This window comes from Caenorhabditis remanei, chromosome III, assembly GCF_010183535.1.
Source record: "Caenorhabditis remanei strain PX506 chromosome III, whole genome shotgun sequence".
Classification (NCBI taxonomy): domain Eukaryota; kingdom Metazoa; phylum Nematoda; class Chromadorea; order Rhabditida; family Rhabditidae; genus Caenorhabditis; species Caenorhabditis remanei.
Genome location: NC_071330.1, coordinates 209,372 through 237,002, shown reverse-complemented (window position 1 = coordinate 237,002; position 27,631 = coordinate 209,372). Strand labels below are relative to the sequence as shown.

The 27,631-nt window shown below is 37.2% G+C and overlaps 7 protein-coding genes across 7 annotated transcripts; 3 read left to right on the top strand and 4 right to left on the bottom strand.

Moving 5' to 3' along the window:
• Window positions 1–330: 330 nt before the first annotated feature.
• Window positions 331–1,173, top strand: GCK72_008203 (uncharacterized protein; the record flags this gene model as incomplete). Its single annotated transcript, XM_053726694.1, has 3 exons — window positions 331–336; window positions 801–1,030; window positions 1,080–1,173. 3 exons carry the CDS (start codon window positions 331–333, stop codon window positions 1,171–1,173), a joined length of 330 nt encoding a protein of 109 aa, XP_053586271.1.
• Window positions 1,174–1,945: 772 nt separating this feature from the next.
• Window positions 1,946–11,610, top strand: GCK72_008202 (uncharacterized protein; the record flags this gene model as incomplete). Its single annotated transcript, XM_053726693.1, has 21 exons — window positions 1,946–2,145; window positions 2,190–2,390; window positions 2,586–2,856; window positions 2,927–3,366; window positions 3,874–4,077; window positions 4,123–4,441; window positions 4,503–4,619; window positions 4,769–4,989; window positions 5,037–5,237; window positions 5,286–5,577; window positions 5,656–6,116; window positions 6,829–7,032; window positions 7,076–7,391; window positions 7,442–7,884; window positions 8,552–8,809; window positions 8,859–9,056; window positions 9,108–9,390; window positions 9,710–10,143; window positions 10,189–10,404; window positions 10,977–11,187; window positions 11,233–11,610. The coding sequence occupies 21 exons, from the start codon at window positions 1,946–1,948 to the stop codon at window positions 11,608–11,610; spliced, it is 5,868 nt and encodes a 1,955-aa protein (XP_053586270.1).
• An 845-nt stretch (window positions 11,611–12,455) lies between these two features.
• Window positions 12,456–13,136, bottom strand: GCK72_008201 (uncharacterized protein; the record flags this gene model as incomplete). The annotated part of the gene is made up of 2 exons (XM_003102071.2): window positions 12,456–12,752; window positions 12,999–13,136. 2 exons carry the CDS (start codon window positions 13,134–13,136, stop codon window positions 12,456–12,458), a joined length of 435 nt encoding a protein of 144 aa, XP_003102119.1.
• A 463-nt stretch (window positions 13,137–13,599) lies between these two features.
• GCK72_008200 (uncharacterized protein) lies at window positions 13,600–16,483 on the bottom strand (the record flags this gene model as incomplete). Its single annotated transcript, XM_053726692.1, has 8 exons — window positions 13,600–13,986; window positions 14,037–14,316; window positions 14,361–14,564; window positions 15,065–15,510; window positions 15,556–15,859; window positions 15,916–16,116; window positions 16,168–16,301; window positions 16,406–16,483. 8 exons carry the CDS (start codon window positions 16,481–16,483, stop codon window positions 13,600–13,602), a joined length of 2,034 nt encoding a protein of 677 aa, XP_053586269.1.
• Window positions 16,484–16,991: 508 nt separating this feature from the next.
• Window positions 16,992–20,004, top strand: GCK72_008199 (uncharacterized protein; the record flags this gene model as incomplete). Its single annotated transcript, XM_003102119.2, has 11 exons — window positions 16,992–17,069; window positions 17,115–17,378; window positions 17,820–18,146; window positions 18,197–18,285; window positions 18,330–18,462; window positions 18,516–18,589; window positions 18,644–18,821; window positions 19,360–19,473; window positions 19,523–19,619; window positions 19,667–19,824; window positions 19,873–20,004. 11 exons carry the CDS (start codon window positions 16,992–16,994, stop codon window positions 20,002–20,004), a joined length of 1,644 nt encoding a protein of 547 aa, XP_003102167.2.
• Window positions 20,005–20,714: 710 nt separating this feature from the next.
• On the bottom strand, window positions 20,715–21,477 carry GCK72_008198 (uncharacterized protein; the record flags this gene model as incomplete). Its single annotated transcript, XM_003102109.2, has 2 exons — window positions 20,715–20,764; window positions 21,183–21,477. The coding sequence occupies 2 exons, from the start codon at window positions 21,475–21,477 to the stop codon at window positions 20,715–20,717; spliced, it is 345 nt and encodes a 114-aa protein (XP_003102157.1).
• Window positions 21,478–24,975: 3,498 nt separating this feature from the next.
• Window positions 24,976–27,121, bottom strand: GCK72_008197 (uncharacterized protein; the record flags this gene model as incomplete). The annotated part of the gene is made up of 7 exons (XM_003102065.2): window positions 24,976–25,059; window positions 25,108–25,201; window positions 25,253–25,359; window positions 25,711–25,930; window positions 25,978–26,081; window positions 26,130–26,456; window positions 26,999–27,121. 7 exons carry the CDS (start codon window positions 27,119–27,121, stop codon window positions 24,976–24,978), a joined length of 1,059 nt encoding a protein of 352 aa, XP_003102113.2.
• Window positions 27,122–27,631: the final 510 nt, after the last annotated feature.

The window sequence follows — 27,631 nt, the reverse complement described above, 5'->3', positions numbered from 1 at the left end:
GCCGTGACACCCATGTTCTCAAAACAAGCGATGATTACAACCTTTCCGAACATGATATGTCGTGATTACTCATAAGTTCATTAGTTTCTAAGCTTCTCTGTTTTAAGACCATGTTTAATACCGACCGGGAAGCTGTTCTGGGTTGCCTTTTTCAGTTAAAATGACGTATTTTGAGTGTTTTTCAAACAAAGAATTAAATTACACTTGATAAAACGGATTTTTGTAGTCCCCAATTGAGTATTATCCGTAGAGCGTGATTACCATTCCTATTGTACCCATATACAACAATGACAGGTGCTAAAACGTCTGGCCTAGTTTCCCAGGGACAAAATGGTTGTGAGTGGGACAGTCTATTATTCTCATTCGAAACGTTTTCTCGCTCAGTAAGACTCTCTGTACAACTCTTGCTATATTGATTTGTCTCCAGTATTCGTTTGGATTTTTAAAGAAACCAAGAAGCCATGGTGAGTGTTATGCATTTTTATGTGCTACTTCTGCACTTACAATTAGATAATTAAATAATTACTGAACAATTACTGATGTAGTCACTCAATAAAAAGTAGCAATATCTGAAATCCAACCTACTAATCCAGATCTCTCTGTTACAGCAGTGCTATGCGTAAGGTCGCAGAAACGCGCTCATTCGCACAACGGTTGACACGATACAATTCTTTTTTTGAATTTGGCATTCAGCCAAGTCTTTTTGGCACCGTGCCAGCCGTAGTGCGATGAAGCGCATTTCCGCAATCTTATGCCTCGCCCCAAATTCATTAACAAACTTAGATTCTTCCAACTTTCAGGGCGCCTGTATCTCCTACCCACCACAACTCGAAGACGCCCATTCGGTGTCCTCATATGAGGTCTATAGACCAATTGTGTTATCCAACACCATCCCTGTTAGAACTCCACCACCAAACATCCGCTCTGTCACATTCCCAAAAAACGTCACCCCAAACAATACGTTCGATCTATTTTCTCTCCCACCATCTGCTCTCACAAGAGTTCTCGGGTATCTGGATAGTGAGGACTTGTAAGTTTGATATCGAGAAGTATTTTGATAAATAATGACGCATTTTCAGTTTGAACATCTCGATACTCTCCAGAAACGCTTTGTCGTCGGTTATGGAAGCTCGCGGACAGGGGCAGGAGGGCTCAATGGATATTGCTGATTGACATTTATTTCTAATTTGTTATTTTTCCATCAATTGTGAAATAAAGTTATGAAATAAATGAATAACTTGTTCAAATGTTTTTTTTGATTCCATGATTAGGCGTTGCACAGGTTAGAGTCAGGTTTATCTCATACTCAAATTTTGCTTGCTAGAAAAAATAGTCGAGTTATAAGACTACTTGACTTTATTTTCAGATTGATTTTAATCAGAATAATATAACATTTCCAGGAGAATACCAGTGGTAAATTGTAAGACTGTAGAAGGTGTCGTTCTATTACAGGTGCCGTTATAATACAGTGTTTACGGTAATTCTTTACACAGACGGTTTTAGTCCCCTTGTTATAATACTGTTGAGTTTCTTTGTTCTGCGACGTTTTTCTGGTCTCGACACGACAACTACAGTAATTTGGCCTTTGGGAAACAAAGAATCAATAAAATATTCTTCCCACTACGTCTCACGCCTATTGATTTACCTCTTCTCAATAGACAGCCCTCTCAACAACGCGCACAGGATATTTTCTATTCTGCGCAATTCGATGGTGAGTTTTAAAAATACTTAAGTATTAGCACGACACTCTTCATACAACCGCGCTCTACCGAAATCAAAGAAATTGTGTGCGAAAATGAAAGACCCAGAGAAAAAAACAAATTTCTCAAGGCCATTTCGGTGGAGCGCAGTTGTAAGAACTGTGCCAAGCTAGTGTGAGTCGAAAATACAATTTTCCACGTAGAAACTCTGCTTCCAGGGTAGCTGTCTCGGACGTCATGTAAATATGGACTCTTCATATTCCTCTCAAAGCGCCTCGGGACTTTCTGATGAATCCGTCGAGTTCTCCAATGAATCCCTTTCGCTGTCTGATGAATCCACAGTAACCCTCGATGAGACCGAACTACAATTCAAACCTTTCCGTCTATTCGCTCTTCCACAACCTGCTCTGAAACATGTGTTTCTGCGGACAGCGTTAGCTGATATGTAAGTTTTCAAGCAAGAAATAATATAACTCTAACTTTTTGCAGATTGGAAATTTCACAGTTATCCAAAAAATCACGACTCGCTATCAAAAATTGCTCAATTCCAGTATCTCATCTCGATTTTTCGTGGAACGATATAATGATGATCAGAAACTTTCAAACTTATGAACGATGTGAATTAAAATTCAGAACCTTAAATTATCGGATGTTCAACAAAGTTCACTGTGGAGTCATGTTCACCGAGTGGTTAGTTTTTCTGACAAAATTTACAAAAACGAGATTCGTAATATATGCACGGCACGCTTCTGACAACTGCGCTCTACCGAAATCGAAAAAAGTGTGCGAAATTGAGAAACTCAGAGAAAAAGATGCATTTTTCAAGTTAATTTGGATGGAGCGCAGTTGTAAGAACTGTGCCGAACTAATACAATATCTTTTCAGGGAGAGGAACGAATCGACAATAATATGTGCACCGTATCACAATCAAGGTCGAATCAGAATGGTGAACTATCTGATCGATTTATTCAATGTCCATCGGTTGAAATATGAAGTGAACAATTGGCCAGAAATTGCTATCAACAGAATGCTCTTTATGCTGCCGAAACACCCAGATACTTTGATCATTAAAAATGACAACAATGGAACAGAAGTAGAAGAAACTATTGAAAAGGTTTTGGAACACATTGTCGCAAAGATGCAGTATATCTCTGGTGTAAGATAACTCGTGTGACGGAGAATGTAAGTTGGAAGAGAAATTGACAAAAGTTAATCATATTTTTCAGATGAAAAAAGTCAAGCGACTTATAGTAGATAGAGCTAAAACTTTACCGATTTCTGAATTACTCAAGCTTAACTGCCAGATTTTGCAAGTTAATTATCATGAGTACACAGCTGTTGATGTCAGAAAACTGATTCTCAACTGGAAACAAAATAAGACAGAAATTGAACAACTCAAAATCAATTATCAAAATCACGACTTTGATTTATTTCAAATTATGGAGGAAATTGAGACGAAACCTTCGGGTTTTTTCGATTATTTTGGTATTGAAAGAGATTGTGATGGATTGGAAGCTTTTATCGGTTATGAGGAGAAGCACGTGGTGTTGAGGGTCAGGAGTTATTATGAGATTAGAGAAAGGCCTCGTGAGATAGAGTTCCCGTTATTCTCACTGCCGTTTCAAGCGTTGAAAAACGTTTTCCAGCAGATGAACCCGGCTGAAACGTAAGACTCAATATATAGTACCGGCCAAAAATATATCATATTTTGCATTTTTCAGTTGCAAATGCCCAACTTTGAGAGGGTGTCATGGTAAAACTAACTGTCAAATAAAATAAATTTTTATTAGATCAAACAGATCAAAAGTAGAGCTCTGTTTTTATACTTGACAACTTTTTTGTACGGACACTCCCTAGAGAGCTATGACCATTTTTAAGACGACAGCTCAAAAATCACTCTATTTTGTACTGAAATGGATCGGTTTGAGGAAGAAATTAATTTGTCGATATGTAACTCTCTAGGGAGTGCCCGTACAAAAAAGTTGTCAACTACAAAAATGAAGCACTATATTTGATCTGTATGATCCTATAAAAACTTTTTTGGTGGGGCAATTAGTTTTACAATGACACACTCTTAAAGTTGGGCATTTGCAACTGAAAAAGGTAAAATATGAGATATATTTTTGACCGGTACCGTAACTGTTATATCCACCAATACCTAAACAATTTGCAGGCTTGAAATATCCTTGCTATCCAACAAATCTAAAGCAAACATCAGACAATGCGCTGTTAGAATCAAACGTATCGTTCTCACAGACTATAGAATCATTTTAACCAATAACTGTAATTATTATACACTTTTCGATCTCATTTTCGATAATGACAAACACAAAAGTTGTACATCAAGAATGATCGGAAACAGTCAATTTAAGTCCTGGTGAGTTTTCTATACTATAATTTTAAGCATGATGTAATTATTTAGGGTGAACACTGTCATGCATTTCAAACAAAAAATCTTTTGCACTCCAAGCAATCCTGCTGACACCTTCGAGGCATTCAATCATTTTGTAGAAATCTACAAGTTCGATGAGATCAAGTACATTGTGTCGGAACCAATGAAAACATTCATGAAGAACTCAATGCATTTACTTCCGAAAACCCTTACCGCATTGAGTTTTCCATGTACGAAGAGTGCTATGGAGCCACGAGATTTTGAAGATAATATTGACACAGTTTTGGAATATTTTAAAATGATAGATGATTTGGAGATTGGCGTGTCGGTGGCAAAGTTACCTGAAAAAGTGAGTTCGCATTTGTTAATAGATCCCACTTGCTCAACAACTTTTTTTTTGTTTTTTGCAGGCCTTCAGTATCGGAAGAATTTTCTTGATTTTTCCCGAAAATCTGTCATTCGATGTTTTGATGAAACTTAACTGCTCTTCTATCACCATAGGATATCACGATTTGACCAATGATAATGTGAGAACTTGGATCAGACACTGGAAACAAACATCAAAACTCTATCCATTCAAAAACGCGATTATTTTAATTTGGATAACATTCTTGAAGGATGAAGGGATTCCGATGGAATTAAAGCGTCTATTGGGCATTTAATCAGATATTTACAGTTAAACGTTTGGGAACAAGAAACACGTGTATCTAAAAATCGTGCAGGACAGTCCGTTATGCAATCTGCAGTGTCAATAAAAGCAGAGAGTGCTCCAGAAGATGATTCTAATTTTAATGAATCTACATTATTTCTTGGTGCTAAGCCAAACGGTTTCCGTCTTTTTGCTCTACCAAAAACTGTTTTCAAGACAGTACTCAACCAAATGGAATTTTGTGAAATGTGAGTTTCAGATTATCCGATTATAAGTAACATAACGAAACTTGCAGTCTGGAGCTTTCCTTTTCATCCAAAAAATCAAAATCGCTCATCCAAAACTGCTCGATTCAACTGGAAAATCTGGATTTTTGTTGGGATAAAATCATAGTTTGTAGTAATCGTAAATCATACTACCCAATTCAGTTTAAAGAACTGACAAGCTTGAATTCTACTAAAGTTAGGAAAATTGAAGGAAGCAAATTCATTGAATGGTAAGTAAAAAGTTAATCATTAAGTTTTAAATGGTTTTATCCTGACAGGAATACCACCGGATCAAACATACACTGCACACCGCTTTCTGATGAAAATAGATGTATTATGATGCACTATCTCAACGAGTTATTCAAAGTTAAACAATTGAAGTATACTGTGAATAAGTGGCCGACATTTGTTATCAACAAGTTACTGAATAGACTACCAAAGCGTGCACATTCTCTGCAGATCTATCAACTTGATAGGCACGTAGCTGAAGAAACTAAAAAGAGCTTTTTGGGATACTTCGATATGGATGATATTACTGTTCAAAGTTCACTTCCCTGCTTACCGACAAATGTGAGTTTTTCGCGAATTTACAATATTTATCAATAGAGCCCACTTTACTTCACTTTGTAACCCCCAATGTTTTTTCAGATATACAACGTCAAGAGGCTGAAAGTCGGATCTTGTCGGCAAATACCCATGGAAGAGATGCTCCGCTTGAACTGCGAGAGTCTGGAAATCTCTCAACATTCATATATAAACGATGATATCCGACAGCTTATACTAACGTGGAAAGATAACAAAACACGTCTCGAACACTTTCAACTGGGCACCGCTGACATCGATCTTTATGAAGTTTTGGAGGGAATCGAAACAAAACCATCCGGCTATAAAGATTATTTTGGTGTTGAAAGAGATTGTGATGGGTTGATGGCTGCTATTGGCTATACAGAAACAAATGGTCCTTACGGTTCGAGTGGCGGTTGCGTTGAATTTATATTAAAAAAGAATTGCCCTGAGATGAAGCTTATGGAAGAAGTGAAGTTCCCATTATTCTCGTTGCCATTCTTAGCTTTGAGAAAAGTGTTCAAAGAGATGAATTCTGCTGAAGCGTAAGTCACTTTTTAATTATGAGGCAAGTTGAGTTGGAACTTACAGTACCGGCCAAAACTATATCATATTCTGCCGTTTTCAGTTGAAAATGCCCAACTTTGAGAATGTGTCATGGCAAAACTAACTGTCCCGCAAAATAACTTTTCATGGATCAAACGGATAATAACTTGAGTTCTGTAGTTGGAAAATTTTTTGTACGGGCAAACATGATATAGTTGCCCGCGTATAAAAACGGAGTGATAGGTTCCGGATAAAGTTAGACGACAATTAACACAGTTTCTTACAATAAATTTACTTTATTGCAAGAAATCATAATAAGAGAGCGTAAACTTACAAAACAAAAGTCAAAACACCAAAGCTAAAACCAGAACTCACTCTGAAAGCCAACCGACTTCAGAAAACTACTTTCACGTGGAGTACACGAGTCCACGTGAATTGACGCGCTGAGGTTACGGTAGACGCGTGAGGCTTTGGCGGAGTGTCGTTGCGTATTTAATGTGATGACTCAGATAACTACAGGGTTACGGGGGTACCTTGCCACCGGCGACTATATCATTTTGACCTGTACTGTTCGTCCAAATCTGATGATGAAACATCAAAAAATATCAAAATCATCCCGTTGGTCAGAGTATTTAATTTAAAAGTTACAAAAATTTTCGCCATATTCTATTATTTTTGCCAAACCCTGTATTTATCTGAAATCTATTCCAGATTGGAAATATCGCTGCTCTCTAAAAAATCCAAGACCAGCATCAGCAATTGCGCCGTCAAAATCAGGCGTATTGTACTCTACAAAAATCGAATTCTTTTGACCAATAATTGTGACGTCTACACACTCTTTCAGCTGGTTTTCTACGATTCCGCAAACAAAAGTTGTAGAACGCAAACGATCGGGAACAGTCGATTTATTTTTTGGTAAGTTCTTAAGGATTAACAAACAAAAAAAGGTAATTTTCAGGACAAATGCTCACAAACAATTCAAAAGAAAAATATATTGTACTCAAACATATCCGAATGACATATTTGTGGCATTCAATCATTTTCTGGATATCTATAAGTTTGAAGATATAAAATGCTCATTGTGTAGACCAATCGATAAATATATTGAAAACTCAATGCATTTACTTCCAAAACATGCGAATTGGATAAATATGTACGCGGAATCTTCTGATGAGACTCGTACGCTTGAAAATTGTATTGATAGAGTTTTGGATTATTTTGAGTCTATCAATATCATGGAGGTCTGTGCACCGGTGACAAGATTAACAGAAAGGGTGAGTAGGCTGGAAAGCTAGCAGAACTCAATACCTTCTAATTTTTGCAGATGCTCAATATCTCAACGATCATCTTAATGAATTGTCAAGAATTACCATTCAATGTTTTATTGAAACTCAATTGTTCCGACATTACTTTATGGAACCATCGTCTCACTAATGATCATTTGCACGGCCTCCAGCGGAGGCCCTCTCAATGCACTGCGCACAGTACTTTGAGAGGGCCTCTGTGGGAGGCCGTGCATTTGAGAACTTGGATCAATCAGTGGATGAAGAATGAGACTAAATTCAAAATATTGAACATTCAATCCAAAAACTATAATTTGAAATATATTCTGAGAGGATTTGACAAAGAATCATGTAGAATCAGAAAATATATCAACCGGAAAAGTCTCACTAACAATTTGTTCGACGATGTTTGGGAGTTTCAGAGAGAATCTGATGGGAAGAAGGCGTCGCTGGGGCTTAAGGGCCCGTATTTGGAGCTGCAGGAGTTGGACGATTAAATATTTGCTTTACTATAATTTTGTTGGAGACTTGTTCTGTGGAACTGATAAATGAATAAATTTTTATAAACACTCAAATTTGTATTTCTGAGTTTCTGAGCCACTAAATGAATAATTAGTCCCTTGTTTCTTTTTTCTCTGTTCCAGCCGGTTCATATCCTAGTATAGTTAATTAAAAGGTTTCATCCAACAGTGACCATCTGTTCAACAAGTGACTAAATCCGGTCGGTCTTAGCAACAGGACGTGCTATAGCCCTGGTTGTCAATAACAACGCCTCAAATTCTGAGTATTTCATTTTCGATAATTACTACCCTTCCCTTTCAATTCTGCCATGAGTACACCTGCCTAGGTAGGGAGAGCGCCGATAATCCTGCAACTTCCTCCTGAGTGGCTCGCAGCCAGGCACGCCAATCTATAATTCAATATATATTCTTGCGATATGTTTGGTTTTAACACAGTTTAATTAATTTTTTGAAACATGTCTTTGTTTTTAGAACTATAACACTTTAGGGCTGCTACTCTGTCTAACTTCTTTAGTTTTATATTTTTGTGTAAAATCTGAAATCGTTTATAGTTTGAACGTGCTCATTTCCAATTTTGGTGCTCACAGTGATTACTTAAAAGATATCACCTTCCAGTATTCATTATTGCAGGTTAATTCTCTTCGCCGCCCACGACGTGCTATCCCTCCAGGTATTAATTACTGTGCAACCAATAGTACCAGAGCTATCTCTTGTAGACCACTCATCGCTACCTAACAGTTCTAAAATAATGTTGTCTAAACTGGAAAAATTGGAATTTGCCGATGGAACTTCTAATAATATGACTTCTCTATCAAAAGGATTTCTTATATTTGTTCTACCAGAATCAGTTCTGAAAAAGGTGTTGAACGAGATGGATTTGGTTGATATGTAAGTTTCTGGTTATTAGAGAGTTTTCTAAAAATTGATGTTTTTTTAGCCTTGAACTATCCTTATCATCCAAAAAATCCGAATCCATCATTCATAGCTGTTCAATTCCGGTAGAAATTATTTCATTCGAATGGCACCAAGTTTCCGTTTTTCGTAATCACTACGATAAATGTGACATTAAATTTGACCTCATTGATTGTGGGCAAACGGAGCATAGATTCATCGGAGGGTGCAGATTTGATGACTGGTAAGTTTTCAAAATGTTTTTTTTCAAGTGTGTTAAAAAATATTAATTCAGGAAAGTAGAGGATTCCGGCGTAATTAGCTGCTATCCCCACTGTCGGTCAGCATTGTTCAATCATTTGAATACAATTTTTCAAGTTGGGAAATTGTTTTATACTATTGATAAGTGGCCAGTGTTTCAAATACCATACGAACTGCCGAGAAATGCATTCTCATTAACGATCCCAAAGGTCTCCAACCCAGAGCTTGTAGAAAACACAATTGGAACAATTCTAGACTATTTTGATGTGGAAGACACTTTGGATATAGAATACAACTTGTCTCGTTTGACTGAGAAGGTAAGGTGCCTTGTCTATGCTTATTCGGCACCGGGACATTTCGCAACTACGACGCTTCGCAACCTCAACATTTTTCAACCTCACCGCATTTACATATTTGGGTCATTTGAAAATGTTGAGTGTACCAACGGGCCTGGGAACAGTTTTGAAAACAATTAAATATAAGAAATAGTTATCTTTTGGACAAAGATAGGCTAAACGTTTTCTAGTTTTATGGTTCCGAAACGTTGCAGTTTTGAAATGTCGCAGTTACGAAACGTCACTGTGGCGAAATCTCGCGGAGCCGTTTATTCCACCTTATGAAAACTGGGTATTTCAGATCAAAGTTCTCAAAGTCAAAAATCTTAAACTAGAGAGTATTCGGAATTTCCCGCTCGCTGATTTTATCCACTCGAACCTCAAGAAACTAGTAATTACTAAGCACGACTACAAGAGCGGTGAAATAAGAGATGGAATTTTCAATTGGTTGGGCAATGGCTCCCAGTATCTGCGACTGGAATATAGACGAAAAAACTCCGATTTGTACCAATTCCTGCAAGGAATCGATACATATCACTCTACAGAAAATAATTGCCTTCGTTTCGAAAACTACTCAGAATGTCTATCGGTTTCAGTTGGATATAATGGAAGCTATATGGAGTTCAACCTCAAAAAAGATAAAAATTGTGAGAAGAAGAAGACAGGACTCCCATTACTCCGTCTGCCGGCGTTACCATTGCGAGAAATTTTCAGTGTGATGAATCCAGCTGAAACGTGAGTCTAGTCTGTGTCTTTCTCCATTAAATTTGTATTTTTCAGACTGGAAATCTCTTTGCTTTCTAAAAGAGCAAAATTATCTATCCAAGCATTGAATATCAGACTCAAGAGTATTATTCTCAACACGGATCAACTGAAGTTAACAGATGAAACTGATGAGACCAGAGAAATACCGATTGATGATATCTTGAATCGTAATGAATTGAAACGGAAGGTGTATAGATCACAAATGATTGGGGAGAGTAAATTCTTTACGTTGTGAGTTCTATATATAATGGTGGGAAGCCTTTTCAAATTATCTCCCTTCCCAGAACTTTTCCCAACGGGAACTGTTTTTTTTCAGTAATCAGAAATAACATCAAGTTCATTTTCAATTGTAAAAGTAGGCTCTACTGACTAGAGTAGTCAGTGTGGAGGTATGGGACATGATTTATATTGTTAGAAAGCTGGAAAAACGTTGATTTCAAATATATATCCAGTCTTTACCCTCGAGAAATAGTATTCGAGAAAACGAGGTCAAAGTTTGGATCCCCCGCAAGTCATTACTTTCATGACGCCAATGTCTTGCTGAAAACTTTGATCTTGTTTTACTCGAATACCAGGCCTCAAAGGCATAAACTGAATATACATTTGGAATCAGCGGTTTCTCAGATTTCCAACGATATAGGTCACGTCTTATAACTCCACACTGACTCCATGACCATCCATAGTGAGAAACAGTTCTAGAAAGGCTATGGTTTTTTTTGAATGGGAAAGTTATGACAAAGCTTACCACTAAATTTTATTTATTTTCTTTATTCCCAAAAGTTAGAAAAATTGCTCAATTCCAGCGTGAAGCTCAATGAAGATTTCACAAAGACAGTGTGCTGTGTTCCAATGAATTCAACTGATCACTTTCTGGCTTTCACTCACTTTTTGTCGTTATATAAAGTTGGAACTGTTCAGTTTAAAGTGTCAAACCCACCGGATCATATCTTCACAAACATCCAATCTATCCCGAATCTGGAAATTTCAGGACGATTGAGAAGATTGCCGAGAGAGGTTATATTTAAAAAGGAAGACCTGTTTTAAATATAGATTTTGCAGGTGTTCAATATCCCATCGATAAGCATAAAAACCCCAGGAAATATACCATTCGCGGACTTCTTAAGCCTCAATTGCTCCTCGATCAAGTTATGGAACCATAGATTAACCAATCATAAAGTCAGAAATTGGATAAGACATTGGAAGGAGAACGTGACAAATATCCAGTCGCTGAGCATAGAAAATGATAACTACAACTTGGATATTATTCTCCGAGGATTGACCACTAGATTGTGGCAGACGAGAAATGAAGCCAATCGAGCAGGGTATCGACTTTCGTGTACTGGCGAAGTTTGGGAAATTCAGAGGGATTCGGATGGAAAGAAGGCGTCGGTTGGGTTGATGGGAGAGTTTTTGGAACTGCGTGTTTGGAAAGATTAATCTTGTGTTATTTATGTTTAATTTAACTGTTACAACGACAAGAAGCGAGTGAATGTCTGGAAGTGTTTTTGTGAAATCTTCCTCGAACTTCACGCTTGAATTTTATTAATTTTTCAAAGTTTCGAGAATTGTGAAATTCAAAATTCGGTGATGATAAGCCTTTTTCATAACTTTCCTATCCCAGAACCGTTTCTCAGTAGAATCTACATATTTTTAAAAATTAAAATGAACAAATGCAAACTAAAATCTCTCAATTTTTCATTTAATGTATTTTTATCTGTATTCATGTAGATGTTGTACTTATTTTAATATTTCTTTTTTTGTACCAGACAACTTATATCTAGAAAATATAAAGAACAGCCTTTCATCTACTTTATGAACACTTTTTGATACGGAGCTATTCAAAAACTCCTATGAATCAAAAGAAATGTTTTTAGACAACAAAAAGCATGTCAGATAGTCTTCCTATTGATCACCATACATCAGACCAATCTATTCTAATCATATCATGCTTTGAAAACACTGGTGCCAAGGTGTGGAATCGAACCAGCGACCTTCAGACTGATAGTAGATCACGCAACCGACTGCGCCACCTGTGCACACCTCCACGTCAACACTTATCTGTCGCTATGAGTGGAAGTCGGCGGATTTTCATTTTAATTCATTTAAATTCATTTAAATTCAAACGCCGCATCGCGCCGATATCCGGCTGTGCGCAAGAGAAAGGGAGTTGCTAGCGCAATCTCAGTTTTTGGCGGGGATGACTTTTTGAAGTTAACAATTTAAATAAATTTAATCAAATAAAAATCATCTTTATATCCAGAACCATAAAATCTACCAGTCTTCTAAGCACTCGTCTTCCCAGTAAACGGACATTTCGCTCCAGCTCTCGCCGTCTTTCTGACCGAGAAGTAGACGAGAACACCAGCCAAAACGACGCTAGCCATGATCGGATACTTGTAATTATCCATGAAACCAACAATTGATTGCCAACGAGACGGAGGTTTCGGTGCATCCTCTTGAAGAATATCGTTGAGCCATTCGGATTGAGATGTTTCATTTCCTGATTTCATCGACACTTTCTCTACGGTATCACATGCTGGCACATCGTCTTTTCGAGTCTTCGAATTGGTTTTGGAAGACTGGAATATAAAGAATTTCAGAAGTTTAGCAAGTCAGATGTTGCTCATTTTTCACGGCAGTGTGAGGCGTAAGGTCGCGGAAACGCGCTCCGTCGCACAACGGTTGTCAGGATTTCCACGTTTAATTTGACGTATCTTTCAATATAAACCCGGACCTTACGCCTCGCACTGCTGTGATGACCTAGAACCCTTAATTTTCGAAAAACTAGTCCATTACCTAGAAAGATTTCTGTAACCCACACTTACCTTCTTTGCTCTCTTCTTCGACTTCTTTCTCATTCGAACAGCAGTTCCACTAGCTCCTTCCAACTCATCACCCTCTCCACCACTGCTACTGCTCACGAGACTTCGAGCACTTTTCTTCGATTCTTCTTTATCAGTCATTTCTCGTCGCTCGTCGAATCGATAATAACATTTTTGATCGATCAAAATTTTTGATAGCGTAACTAACACGTGGTATCCACAACTTTTAGTTTTTTTTCAGAATTATGGTAATCGTGGCGTCACGTTTTTTAATATACTTTTGTGATTCCCAAATGTAAAAAAAAATAAATTTCACAGGTTTTTCTGCAGAGCGCGTTTGCTTCACATCTGGATAATTGATACCTTTGTTAGAACGTATTTACATACTCTTTTCATTGGAGCTGCTTTGAATACTCTTATTGAGAATCTTTCTGTCCAAAGAATTACAACTAGTCTGGAATTTTAATCATCTACAGTATGTAAATCTTTTTTCAAAATAATTATTTGTTTATTAAAAAAACACACACAAGAAGCGGACGGTGGTTCTATGGGGAGCTCGGCTATTTTTTTCCATAAAAAATATTTACAGATTATTGAATAAAATTTAATCTTTCCAAACTTTCATCTCCAAATATCCTCCTCTAATTCCAACCGACGCTTTCGCTCCATCTGAATTCCTCTGTATCTCCCAAACCGCCCCCATACTCGATTGCAGATACTCTTCCCTTTCTTTCTCATTTTTTGTCTCCCAAGGTTTTTTATTGAGTCCTGATAGTATATACTCCAAATTGTAAGTATGCCATTGTTTTTTCAAAAGTGACAGCGTTTCAATTTTCGTGTTGTTTTCTTTCCAATGTTTGATCCATGTTTTAATTAGACCTTCTGTTAATTCATGGTTCGATACGGAGATCGATGAGTGATTGAGCTTCAGCAAATCATTGAATGATAGTTTTTGAGGCTGTGTTAGACTAATCGATCGAATATGTGACATCTAAAAATATAATTTTTTTTCAGATGTTATTTATTTTTGTTTTCACTAACCGTCTCAGGCAACTTTCTCACCGGAACTTCTACCTCTAAATCATTGATCGATTGGAACCATTTTGAATCATTGCTACTTGTTCCTAACGCAAGATTCCAAAGATTGATTTTTGGAACTTGCCAGACACCATCGTTGTAAGTATACGTTGGATCCCGAGCTCGATAACTGACAGTTTGAAACTTGTAGAGTCCCAAAAAATATTCGAAAGCGACCAAAACGTCCGCTGAATTGATTGGTGTACAATAGATAATGGTGTCTTCCGGCCTATTGCAAGTTAGCCTGGAATTAATTGCTTTTATTTTCATCTCCAAGAAATTCATTACCAAGAAACAAATCCACTGTTCTTAATCACTCGTACGCTCGTACTTTCGTGACGTTTGTTGTCGAAATCAAGTACAAACTGTTTGTTATCTCCAGATTGGTCACTTATTAGAATTTGATTATTGTTGAGTTCAATTCGGTTTGCTTTGGGAGTACAAGCTTTGAGGAAAGATTTGGATTTTTTAGAAAGCAGAGATATTTCCAGACTGAAAAATGTATATTGATATTGAAAAAGTTATAAAAGTTATCTAATAAGGGAAGTCTTTGGAGGTGCCTCTTTCAAACGATCTATAAATTTTGTTATAAGTACTTTCGACTACGTGGAGTCCATTTCCTTTTCACATGTTCAAGCTTTTTCCCATGGAATTCCGAATCGACAAATAGTATAAGCAAAATATTTTCATTGAAAAAAATATATTTTCACAGGTCAACCGCTGGGGAACAGAAATAGAACCGCGCGATGGCATATATATATATATATATATATATATATATATATATATATATATATATATGCGCCCGACTTGGAATTCCATGTGAACAGTCTTGACCATATGACAAGTTTGAGAGCTCATAACTCGTTTCGCAGAGACATTTAGCAGGTTTTGACAGCGGAAATGGACTCCCCGTAGTCGAAAGTACCTGTAACCAAATTTATAGATCGTTTGAAAGCCCCGTCTCCAAATACTTCCCTTGTGAAACTTACATTTCTGCCGGATTCATTTCATTGAAAACCTCTTTCAAAGCTAACAAAGGCAACTTGAACATCGGAAATTTGTTTGCTGTAATCGTCTTCTGATCTTCGATTTTACAATTCTGTTTATGTTTTATTTCAAGGAATCTTCTACCAAATCCGATCACAGCCATCAATCCATCACAATCCCTTTTGATTTCAAAACAGTCTGCATAACGAGATGGTTCTAATTCGATTCCTTCCAAAATTCGAATTAAATTGTATTGATCTCTTTCAAAGCTGATGCGTAAGTAACTCAATCGAGTCTTATTGTTCTTCCAGTTCCAAAACAATTTGTTCAAATAATCCGTTGATCGGAAAATGTTGTTAGAAATTTCTAAACTGTCGCATTCAAACTGGTTTACATCAGATATGGGTACCATAGCGTATTCGAAAACAAGTGTTTTGATGGGGCGCTTCTAAAATTAGGATTGAAACATTTCCACAAAAACCACAAAACTTACATTTTTTGACAGCCGAAACTCTCCGTTAGTAATTTTCAAACAGTCTATACTATGAAAGGTTTCCAGATATACATCAATATGCACTGCGCCGTTTTGGATTTTTCCATCTCCAGGGATTGTCAAAGAATAAATTCTGCGAGGCAGTTTGTACATGTAGTTGTCAATAAAAGATGTTGGCCAACAATCTACAGTGTAATGGAGTTGTTGTACTACGAATAGTTCATTCAGATAGTTGAACAACACAACTCGACCATCGTTCTCATCAACTGGAGAGCAATTAATTGTATTGACGGTTTCTCTCTTCCTGAAATTAGTTATTTATGAAATATTGAAGCCTATCATTAGCTTTGAGCCACTAACCATTCAACAAACTTCTTTCGTCTAGTTTCACTAACAAAATACTCTTCTCTTTCCTTATAGAATCCAATTTCACAATGTTCATCACACTCCCCGAATCTATACATTTTAATTCGATACCATCGGAAACCAAGAGAATGTACAGGTATCGAGCATTCTTGGATGAGTGCTCTTAATTTTTTGGACATCAATGAGATTTCCAGTCTGAAAAGAAAAAGAAAAAGTAATTTAAGTAAAGAAGATGTGAAAACTTACATGTCAAGCAAATCAAACTGGATAAGAACTCTTCTGAGAGCGGACGGTGGGAGAAAGTGCAGAGGGAATCCATTGAATTTCTGACGGGTGTCTTTTTGTGGACTGACTTTTTTCTGACGTGCGAGACGGTTTCCCTGCAAGTAAATTGTGCACAAAAATTTTAAATATGCAACAAAATGTTATCGAAACCCCTAAAACTCAAAAAAAACATACCATATTATGCAGAGTACACGCGTACCAATCGATTGAGTAGAATGGCAAAAGGGCCTAGCAAATGGAGGAGGACTGTCCTACGGAGGGTTATGAGTGATGTCATACATACGAAGGTCATTTATCGACGGTCCGTCTCTCTATTTACCGTCCGCGTAGACGGACTTTGGACCGCAGGGGGTAAATAAAATGACGTATGCAGGTAGGGAAGCTGAGGGCATGGTCATATCGGTTGAACAGATCATGGAGCCTCAGAGAGAGGGACTGGGTGGTCTAAATTTGAAGGAAATATCCGAAAAATGAACATCAGGAGAGGAAATTTTCTATTGAAATAAACTGCACGACGAGGAGCCATTTTAGGCACTTCGAGGCCTCATAACTCGCTTCAGACTAATTTTCGGACATGGCACCAAGATGCTTTTCTCTTTTCCCTGGCTTTCTGAATCGATTCACATAAAAAATCCTAAATTTGGTCTCCCTTTAATAATATAAATACACGCAACTTTTTTCTATGGCATTTCAAACTTTTTCCAATAAATTTTTCCACGTGGCCAACAATAAAAAAGTTCATTGCGAATTCAAAATTCAAATTTCCCTCCAGTCACAAAGAAAAAATGGTGTTTTCATCAAAACTTGCATATTTTTCGTTGTTAGCTGTTTTATACATCACCGTGTGCACTTCCGAGGCAAAGGTAAGTTAGTTGATCACATTTTTTAAAGTTTCAGAAAAATTCCAGAGAACCTTTAAACACCACAATGCTACCTCTCCACATCCACGTCATCCAACAAAACCAAGGATTTCAAATACAAACACTCCAAGAAAGCCATTCAATTTCCCCACAGCAACAGTCACAGCGCCTCCCACTCCTCCCCATCTGAATCTGAATCTCTCAACGACTACAGAACCACCATTGCCACTTTTCACGCCAGGAGTCAGAATCCATCCTGAGTTTGCAGATCGTCACTGCTTTATAGATGAGAAATTGAGAAAAGAGGTTGAGGTAAGGAAAATTTAGAATTACAGTTTTGAAACCAAACAAATTCTCAAATTTAGGTCAGAAAAACTCGGTTGAGATAGGTTTAGATCGGCTAAAATCGGCTACCTTTGAGATCTTGTCACGGCTTTTTGGGTTACTGTAGATTGTTTTATGTAACATGATTGTGTAAATCAAAATTAGAAGATCATTTTTGTAGCTGACAACTTATTGATAGCTCCTCCCACTTTTGAGATATGCGCTTTTAAAGATAGCCTACTACTAGCGAAGAAGATATCTCAAAAGTGGGCGGAGCTATCAAAAAGTTGTCAACTACAAAAATGATCTACACAACCATGTTACAATAAAATTTCTACAGTAACTCAAAAAGCCGTGACGGGTTGTCAAAGTTAACCGATCTCAATTGATCGAAGTTGCCAAGTGTTTACAGTTATTAGAAAATTTCAGCTATTCCACGTCATCGGAGTTCGCAATGCCGACGCCAAAATGATGATTGCTGGTCCCCATGACAGTTTCAACTTTCGCTTTTTCGAGGCGTCTACAGTAACCGCGAGTACTGTAGAAATCACAACTCCGATGTCTGTCAACGACTCGACGAGCACAACTGATTTCTCCACTTCTTCAACAGCATCTGAGAACTCCACGTCGCCTGATATTTCTAACACTACAGACCCCAACACTATTCTGAACTCCACACGCGACCCATTTTTCAATCTGATGCCACCGAAGAAAGTTACAAAACCTATTCAAAATTTTAATACTGCATTGGACCAAGTGAGTTTATTTAAAAATTTGTTCCAGAACATTCAATTCCAAAAATTCAGGTATTCACTGATGACATCACTGTAGCATGGGATGAGGCTGCTCAAAAGTTTCATTTTGTGGTTCCAGACAAGGCTTTCCGGCATTATGAGTGAGTGGACATCCGGATACATAGATAATAGTTCATACTTTCAGAATCACCTACAAAGTCTACCAGGACATGACCACTCATGATGACCGAACTCTCGCTTTCCGTGTATTACCACCACCAGCCATGAGATCCCGTAATCTGACAGAGCCCTACACGTGTCATTATAATGTGAAAAATGTGAGTGAATGAACATCCGGATTCCAGACGCACAGACAGAAAAAATATTCCAGAACTGCACGATGTGTGTTTCAATCGACGACCGTCTGGTGACAGTTGGCTTATATAGAAAACAAGAGGAAGTCAAGTGAGTCTTGGTGCAATGGGGCGCACTTGCTGACAGGCTTCAAATTGTTTTCAGAGAAACCCGATTCACCCTTCCCAACTATTTGAGTTTCGACAAATTCTTCTCGTATGCAGATGGTCAAGGGGATGATTATATACTGATACATCATCGAGGACAATGGATTTATCGAATCAATTATCGGATGTATTTGTTGGATCAGAACATGTTTTTCAAAGTTTTCCAGTTGAAAACTGTGAGTAAATTTCATAGAAACCAAACAGATCAAAAGTAGACGCATCGCATTGCTGAAACGGAAAAAGGAACATTTTTACATCTTTTTGTCGGGCACTGTAAATTATTTATATTGCTGACAATAGATTTTCAGGTAGCATCCGAAAACTTGCTACAAAATGTGCGCTATCTTATTAAATGTATCCGCATCAACTTTCCCACGGCACCCACCTACTCAAGGGATTACTGACGCTTTAGCAGTGCAAATTCGTACTGTAGCTTAAAGGCGCAAAGCAAAAAAAGTGTTAATACAGTGTGCAAAAAGTATCCAATCAGCCGGTTTCTACCGAATTCAGTGAAGTCTTGGTGCTTTATAACAATTAAATTTTGAAAATTCTAATAAACTTTTTAAAAATTTTTTAAAAGTAGGTGTTTCCCGGTGAAAACATTTTTAAAACACTTCTAGACTTCTGGCGTTTTTCCGTCGCGCTGACGCATTAAAAGTAGATTTTGGACTGATAGGGTGTCATGTTTCCTTAAAACTAAAAATCCTATCTTAGCACGACGCCATCTTCGAATTCGACGATTTCGAGCATGCCGATGAATTCGGCCTCGTCACAAGATACGCGGACTACGATGGACACTATCGATACTATTATTCGCTGTTCAATGAGGTTCAGAACAATTCTCGACAACTCTCATCTCAACAACTCAATATTTCAGATCTCAGGTCTCACCACCTATTGTGTTCATGACAAGTATATCGACGGACGTTTGATGATTATTGGAAGAGAGAAAATTGAGCCGATTAAGACTGCTAGTACGTTTTCTGGGCCACTTACAACTTCAAACTTTTTCTATTTTCAGCCGAAGCCCTCCGCCAAACTTTGAATATTGAAAAAGGAGAGGAATACGAGTTCCCAACGATGCTCCGTGTACTTTTCTATTGCTCCTTGGTCTACTTATCCATATTTTTGACCAGTCAAATGATTCCATACAAAAAACAGGATGTTATGAGAGATTTGGTAAGAACTACAAAAATATAGAAACCTTGAAGAAATACGTATTTTCAGCGCCACACGGATCGAGAAATCCAAAGATTGGCACCGGTTATCGAGTCGGTTATGAAAAAAGTACACGCGTTTTTGGAGGGTACGAAGAAGGAAGGAACAAAGAAGAAGGAGAAAGTTAAGAAAAATAAATAATATGGGTTTTGAGTTTGGTATTTTAATGAAGTATGGGAATTTTAGATAATTGCTCTTGCATTTAGTTAAACTGTCCAACTTTGAGAATGTATTACGGTATCACTGATTGTCCCATCAGATAGAATCTTTAATGGAGCATACAGATCAAAAATAGAACTTCATTTTTGTAGTTGACAACTTTATTGTGCGGACACTCGTTAGAGAGTTATGGTCATTTTAAGACCACATCACAATTTTGCACTGAAATAGATCGATTGAGAGAGAAATTATATTTTGTCGATACGTAACTCTCTAGAGAATGTCCGTACAAAAAAATTTTCAACTACAAAAATGGAGATCTTCTTTTGATCTATATGATCCATTAAATATTTACTTTGTGGAACAATCAGCCAAACGGCCAAAGTTGAGCACTGTGACAAGGTCATGGAGAAACTTTGGCTTCAAAATGCTTTTATTCGCAAAAATACGAAGCAGATGCTCTTGTTCTCAGACAATACTTTTCCGAAATTCAAAGCACTTCAGAACGAGAATCTTAAATGCTCTACAAATCGCGCTCCAATGACAAAAATATCCACAAAAATTGATAAAATACTTTCAAACCCATCATTTATTATAGAGGACACCAAAAAAGTTTTCTAGTGAACTTTTGGCAAGACAAGTAAAACAGAATGGCTTCATGGTCGATTTTCTGGTCGAAATCGGTTTGTTTGTTACATGGCGATGGAGGATCCAGTTGAGGTTCCAGTTTTGGAGGAAGAATCTGGAAATTTTCAGAATTTTAGGGCATGTGATGGTGTGGACTAGGTTTTTGAAAGGGGGGGGGGAGTTTGGCCACTCAATATCCCTGGTGGCATAACGAGGGTAGGTCACCAAGTGACTGGAGTTATAGAACGTGACTTATATCATTGGAAAGCTGAAAAAACGCTGATTCCAAATATATAATCAGTTTTTGCCATCGAGACCCGGTATTCAAGAAAAACAAGGTTGAAGTTTGAACTTTTCTATTTTTCCCAGATTTGATCTTGTTTTTCTCGAATACGAGATGTCAAGGGCCAAAACTGAATATATATTTGGAATCAGCGTCTTCTCAGGTTTCCAATGGTATATCTTACGTTTCATAACTCCTCGGTCACTTATAACTATCCTCTAGAAATCTAAGGTCCCCCTTCCCAACTCACCACTCTTCTTTCCCTTCTTTCCTTTCTTTCCTCCCTTCTTCCCCTTTTTGTCCTTCTTGACTTTGACTTTGCGAACTTTCGGAATATGCTTGGCACGAGCCTTCACCAGACATCTAACCAGACAAACATGAAGAATCAGACAGAAAATTCCAAAAATGACACCGGCAATAATTCCGCAAACCATCGCCATCGGTATCGACTCGCCGACGATGGTGCCGGATTGTTGTGGGACGGCGTTGCCAGAAGACGAGTCATCGTTGGATGGAGCAGCAGGCGATTGTGTGGAGGTCGACATCTGGAAATGGGAAAGAGAGGTTGAGTTTTCTTGAAAAATCAAAACAAACAAACCTTTACAGTTCTCGTGTTCAACTTCACAACGACAATAGCAATCAATCAATAACTGATTTTTTCCGGGGATTTCGAATTCGCCCGATTTGTTTTTTTTATTGTTCCACGAATTGATGCCGGAACAGTTCAAAGGTCACGCTAGTTCTTGTTTTTTTTTTGAATAAATTCCTTTTCAGACTTTAATTTTTATTGGTTTAATACCACGTAACAATTATTTATTTTTCAATTTATTTTTCATTTTTGTCTGGCGTGCCATCGGCGCCTTTTTCAAAACAAGTTCACTAGTTTCATTCAAACTCGAGTTGTATTAAAAAAAACCATTTTTTCGTTAGTTTGTTGTGTTTTTTAGATCCTCTCTGTATTTTTTCATGGAAATGTTAAAATTTTGATATTTTTCTAACCAAAATGGACGAGACAATAGCTGGTGACTTAGTGTAATTTCCAGACTTGCAACGGGGATGGCCCGAAATTCCAGTACTAAAAAAATTCAATGTTTTTCAAAAAATTTCACTATTTTTGGAAAAAAAACTTCTTAAGACTGATGTTTTTCTATACCCCTCATTATTTATCCCTCTGTTTTTTGTTTAATGTATTAACTCATTTTTTAATTGAATAAATTTCAATACAGTTTTAATCAAGAAAAAAAAACGGAAACAAAACTCATCCACATCAATATCTCGCATCACCCACAGTTCTTCAAATAGCGAATTGGAATTTTCAGAATTTTCTCATTGGAGCGCATTTTCAAATTACAAAAATGGAAAAGAATTATGTTTGCACTGAACATACTGTTTTTCAGCTTTTGTGCTTTTGTTTCGAGTTTTTCATAATAAAAATTCTGCAACAACAGTCTGATAAAATGCCGGAATAGCTATCATTTGGGGACAAGTTATTCTGCCGTTTCTATGATTTCATTGGGCTCTTGTTATGGTTTAGACATAAAATCAGTGTTTTCAATTTAAAAAAAAGACAAATCTGTAGATCGACACCTGTAATCTAGAAAATAACGGAAAAAAAGCCTATCCACATCAAAGTCTCGCGCCACCACTTTTCTCCCAAAACAATAAATCCAAATTGAATAAATCGAGGTCAATCATCATAGAGAGTGCAACAACCCCTTCCTCTCTTCTTCTCTTCCTCTCCTCCCTTTGTAAAAACAGAATGAGAGAACGAAGAGATCTTTTGTGTATTACTCGTCTCTCTTGCTGCGTCTCTCAGATTCCGATACTCTCTGAGTGGCTACCTGTTTGACCGCCTGTCAAATGGATTCTATGGGAAACGGAGAGGAGGATTTATATCCAACCCTCTTATTTTTCTTGTTCGATAGTTTTGGGTTTTGTTTTTTCGAAACTGTTTGAAATATTTTTTGCCAACTGTAATAGATCAGTCTTCTGGAATCCGTACTTTATTTTCGCGCCAAATTTCTGCAAAATCATCCGATTCAAACAATTTTTGGGATACATTTCTGCAAAAACAGATAATGTTTACTCATACTATTTGCTTCCAATTTTTTCCCCCTTTTTTCCAGTTTTTCCTTTGGCACTGCAAGAAAAATGAGTCATATGAACAGTTTACTCCCTAATTTTCTCTTTCTCTCAAAAATACTTTTACTAGAATTTAGAAAAAGAAAGAAGAAAGCGGAAACAATAAATGTAACCCGCAATTATCCTTTCGAAAAAGAGCAACGAGCATCATTTTGAAGTGCAGTGCTTGGTTTGTGTTTTACTTCTGAATTGGTTGGGGGAAGTACATTCTGTGTTTGGTTTCCACCAACATATCAATTTTTGTTTTTTTTAGCTGTTTTTATTCCTTTCATCCAAAAGTACACATTGAATAGTCCAAGAGAACCTTGAGACCAAAAAACCAACTGTCGGCATGGTTTCCAATTTTTTTCGAGTGGAATTTCGACAACGACACGTATCAAACCCTTTTATAAAAAGTTGGAAAACTGAGAATTTTGCATGACATCTTCTGATTCTGCTTAAAACAGATATGAGTTTGGATTTTCAATTTTTCTATACTAAATAACACATTTTCCAAATTTTTGTTTTGAACTTTTAAACGTTTGTCACTACAATTTTTCGGACTTTTTTTTCTAAAAGTTCTCCATATCGTTTCTCATGTATACTCATCAGAAACCTTTGAAACCTACAAAACATCAGTCTTTACAAGTTTTTGAGAAAAAATTGAACTGTTGTTCAGTACTGAACTTCCGGCCCGGTCTGTTGCAAGTCTGCTAAATTACTCCCATTCTGACAAATTTCACAATTTTAGTTGAGTATCTTAAATCTTTCGTATTTCTAGAAAACCGATATATTTCATCCCCTCGGCCACAAAAAGAACAAAACCAAAAAAAGAAAAAAAAAAGCGAAGAGAACTTTATTCAATTTCCTCTCCGGCGACAAATTTGTTCAAGAGGTATCGGGGGGTCTCTTTGTGTCCGTGTTGTGTGTGTTTTTTATCATGCAAATTGAGTATTTTCGCATGAAAAGATTCTGCCTTTCTAGGGGGTTCCTTTACTTTTCTGATTGTAAGCCTCAGCTTTTGTCGGAGTGATAAATTGTATAGTTTTGATTTTTCATCTTACAGAATTTTTTTAATGTTTTGAACACTCTGAATGCTCTCTTTAACCTGAAATAATAAATAAATAATTTCCACTTCTCTCGAGAATATTCTTATGAATAATTTAGTTATAAATGCGTTACTCAAACAACAAATAGTAGCAGGTTATAATGGGAAAATTGGTTTTTCATTTTTCAGGCATAACTTTTTTTTATTCCAAAGAACAATTGTATCTCAAACACAAATTTTGCACTCTGGATTCTTATATCCGAATCCCCATCTAATCCTGTCCCCCAAGCAATCCGTTTGATCAGTTTCGAAAGTAAAATATCACAAATGCATACTCCCACACTCTCAACATGCATTACGTTTATTCTCTTATACATTTCTTCCTCTCTTCTCCACATTTCTCTATTTTCAGCTTCCCTTTCTCTCTAATCCCTCAGTGATTTGTAAATGCTAAAGAACAGAAAAAACCAAATTAATTAACAGCTTTTTCCGTCCATTTTCTGATCGCTTTGCAGTCAATCCACTCTCTTTTCTCTCCACCATCTTCCGTTCTTATTCTTTAATTTTTCAGTTAATTTACCTGCAAAATATGGCAAAGAAAGTGAGGAACTCCAGTGATAAAGTATCTTCTAAATCTTCATCTCAAGAATCTGGAATACTATCAAATGCATGGCTGACAACAGTGATTTTGATAGGTGGGTTCAGAAAGAAACGCGCCAGAGGAACGCCAGATTTCAAAAATGTTTTCGAAATCAAAAACTTTATATAACAAAAAATACACGTAGTGAAATGAGTGATTTGTGAATTCGGCAAGATACATACAAAAATGTGGGCGTGGCCTCTGAAAAAAGGGGCGGAGTCAAAGAAGAAGTGCCTAAAAGTCGTGGTATTGTCCACGTAACGGGTCAAAGCAGCGAGCAAATGTATCGTTCATGATTTCGAAGAAATGACGGATTTCCTGAAATTTAGTAAGAATTTTCTGCTATACATCCGACACACGACGTACCTCCTGTTCCTCATGACTTCTTGATTCAATAACCGCCTTATAGTAATGTTTCAATGAGCTTAATACTCTATTATCGCGAAGTCGTTGGAGGGCTCTGAGACATTTTTTATCAATGAATAAAAGATAACACTTAGGGTGTACTCACTCCTCCTCAATATCACTCCGCTCGTCTAGAATAGCTTGTAAAGCCATTGGAGGTCGATTACGATGAAGCCATTCGTCCAATTCGTTACTTTTTCGGTTTTCGTCTAGCTGGAAATGTTACAGAAAATACTTTTAAAATTTTGTAAAACCAGACTTGTTAAAAATTGGGCCGTACTCATTTTTTAACAACATTTTTTTGAAATTTCAGAGTAAAAATGCTGAAATCACCACACATGTTTCCCTTATGATATTTATGCAGGCTTGAGTTTTTAACGATATTTAAAAACATAGTGGGAAATTCTACTTTTTGCAAAAATTCAAATTTTTGACCCCCGGGCCGGGCTGTTCTGCCAAAAATTCTGATTGTTGTTCAAAACAGGCAGGCCGGACCAAAAGTAATTTTGATTTCGCCCCGGCCCGTCACAAGTCTGTGTAAAACAATCCTAAAAAACAACTGACCTTCTCCCTAATAATCCCATCGACATTATCAAACTTGTTCTCATAAGCCGCCAAGTCTAAATCAATCCTCTGCTCAAAATTGAGTGACTCGACCGCATGTCTAACACATTTCGGTTCCATTGCATAACATTCAATCAACTTTTTCTTTCCGTACATCCAAACATTCAAGTTCTCCCAAATCCGCGCCCATATTGACATTTTCTCGGATTCGGAGAGTTTTCTGGAGCATAAAAAGTTGCATTTTTGATTATTTTGATTTATGGTCACCTCTGCGCAAAGTATTGCTGAATGGCCAATTGGTCAATTAGTGGAAGGAATGGACGGAGTTGTTTTAGCCAGACGGAGCGAATAGCGTTGTAGACAGAGGCATTCTGAAGCAGGAGGGAAAACGATATATTTCAGAGAGAATAAGAACTCACATGATAACCATTAACAACGTCCACTGTCACCTCATCAAATTTCTCCAAATTATTGATTGATTGCACTAGAGTCTCATTGATCTTTCCCAGAACACTTTCCTCGCCTTCTCGATTCATTCTCACTTTTGCATCAATTACATACTTCAACTTTTCGTATGTTTTCTCTGTCATATAATTTCGAAGCGCTTCACGGTCTTCTGTGGGAAGATCCAGGACAAATATGAAGAGTGGTAGATAGGTTTCGAGGATGTCGAATTTATATTCTGGCTCAGAGTTTTCGGGCGAGTAGATCGTTTGGTTGTTGTTGAGTCGAGTGGAGTTGTCGTCCTGAAAATTTCAGCAAGTCTTATTTAACATTGTCATCCAAAAGAATAACATTTTTTCCCAAATAGAGAGTAGCCATGAATAGTCACGACCTATAAATTTGGCTATATGTACTTTTGACTACGGGGAGTCCATTTATGCAGTCGAAACTTGCGAAATATCTCTGCGAGCCAAGTTATGAGCTCTCAAACTTTTCATATGGTTAAGCCTGTTCACATGGAGTTCTAAATCGGCCGCATATACGCCACTGGGCGGTTCCAAATGTTTTTCCCCAGCGGTTCACCTGTGCTCGTACGTTAAAAATAAGAACAGTTTTGCGTATACTATTTGCCGATTTGGATTACCATGTGAAAAAGCTTAACCATATAAAACGGTTGTCTCACAGACACATTTAGCAAGTTTTGACTTCAGAAATAGACTCGACGTGGTCGATGCTCGAGTTTCAGAGAGAATGTATATTTAAAGTCAAATGTACCAATCATATTCGTTTTATTTTTTCACAATTACCACAAACTTTTTCTTCTACACTAAATATAAAACCTCACCATAATTTCCAATGAATCATCTTGTTGTACTCGTTCTTCTTCCTCACTTCTATCATCTTTCCATGCGCCTTCAGGTGGTTCCTCTCCACTTTGTCCCTCGTCACTTTGAGCCAGACTCATCATAAATAGAAATAGGAATAGGTGCAATGTGCGGGTTTTCATTTGTATGGACGGGAGCTGAGAATAAAATATTCTGAGAACTGAGAAATTTTGAAAGGAAATAAGGAAAATAATAGAACAAATGTTTCGAAACTCTTATCCCAAAAAAGGCCAAGAAAGCCTGTTGCCAAGGGAATAAAAGCGCAACTTTAAGGAACTGGAGGTGGAAAACATGCAGAGAGAGAGAAAAAGAGAAAAAATTAGAAATCTAGAGAAACATGGATGATGGCAACAAGAACAATGGGGCAAACCGATGTTTGAGATTTCGAAAAAATTGTGGATTGAAATTAAAAAGAACTAGAATTTAGTGGGGCGGCGGGGAAGGATACAGATCACGAGGAAATGCTTCAATCTTATGATTTTTTGTTAGATGCAGGCAAAAAATTCATTATTAAAGAAAAAATTGAAGGCGCGTGCTCGTTTTCTATTGAATTGAATTGAAAAAAGTGCATCTGGCAAGGAAAATGCCTATGT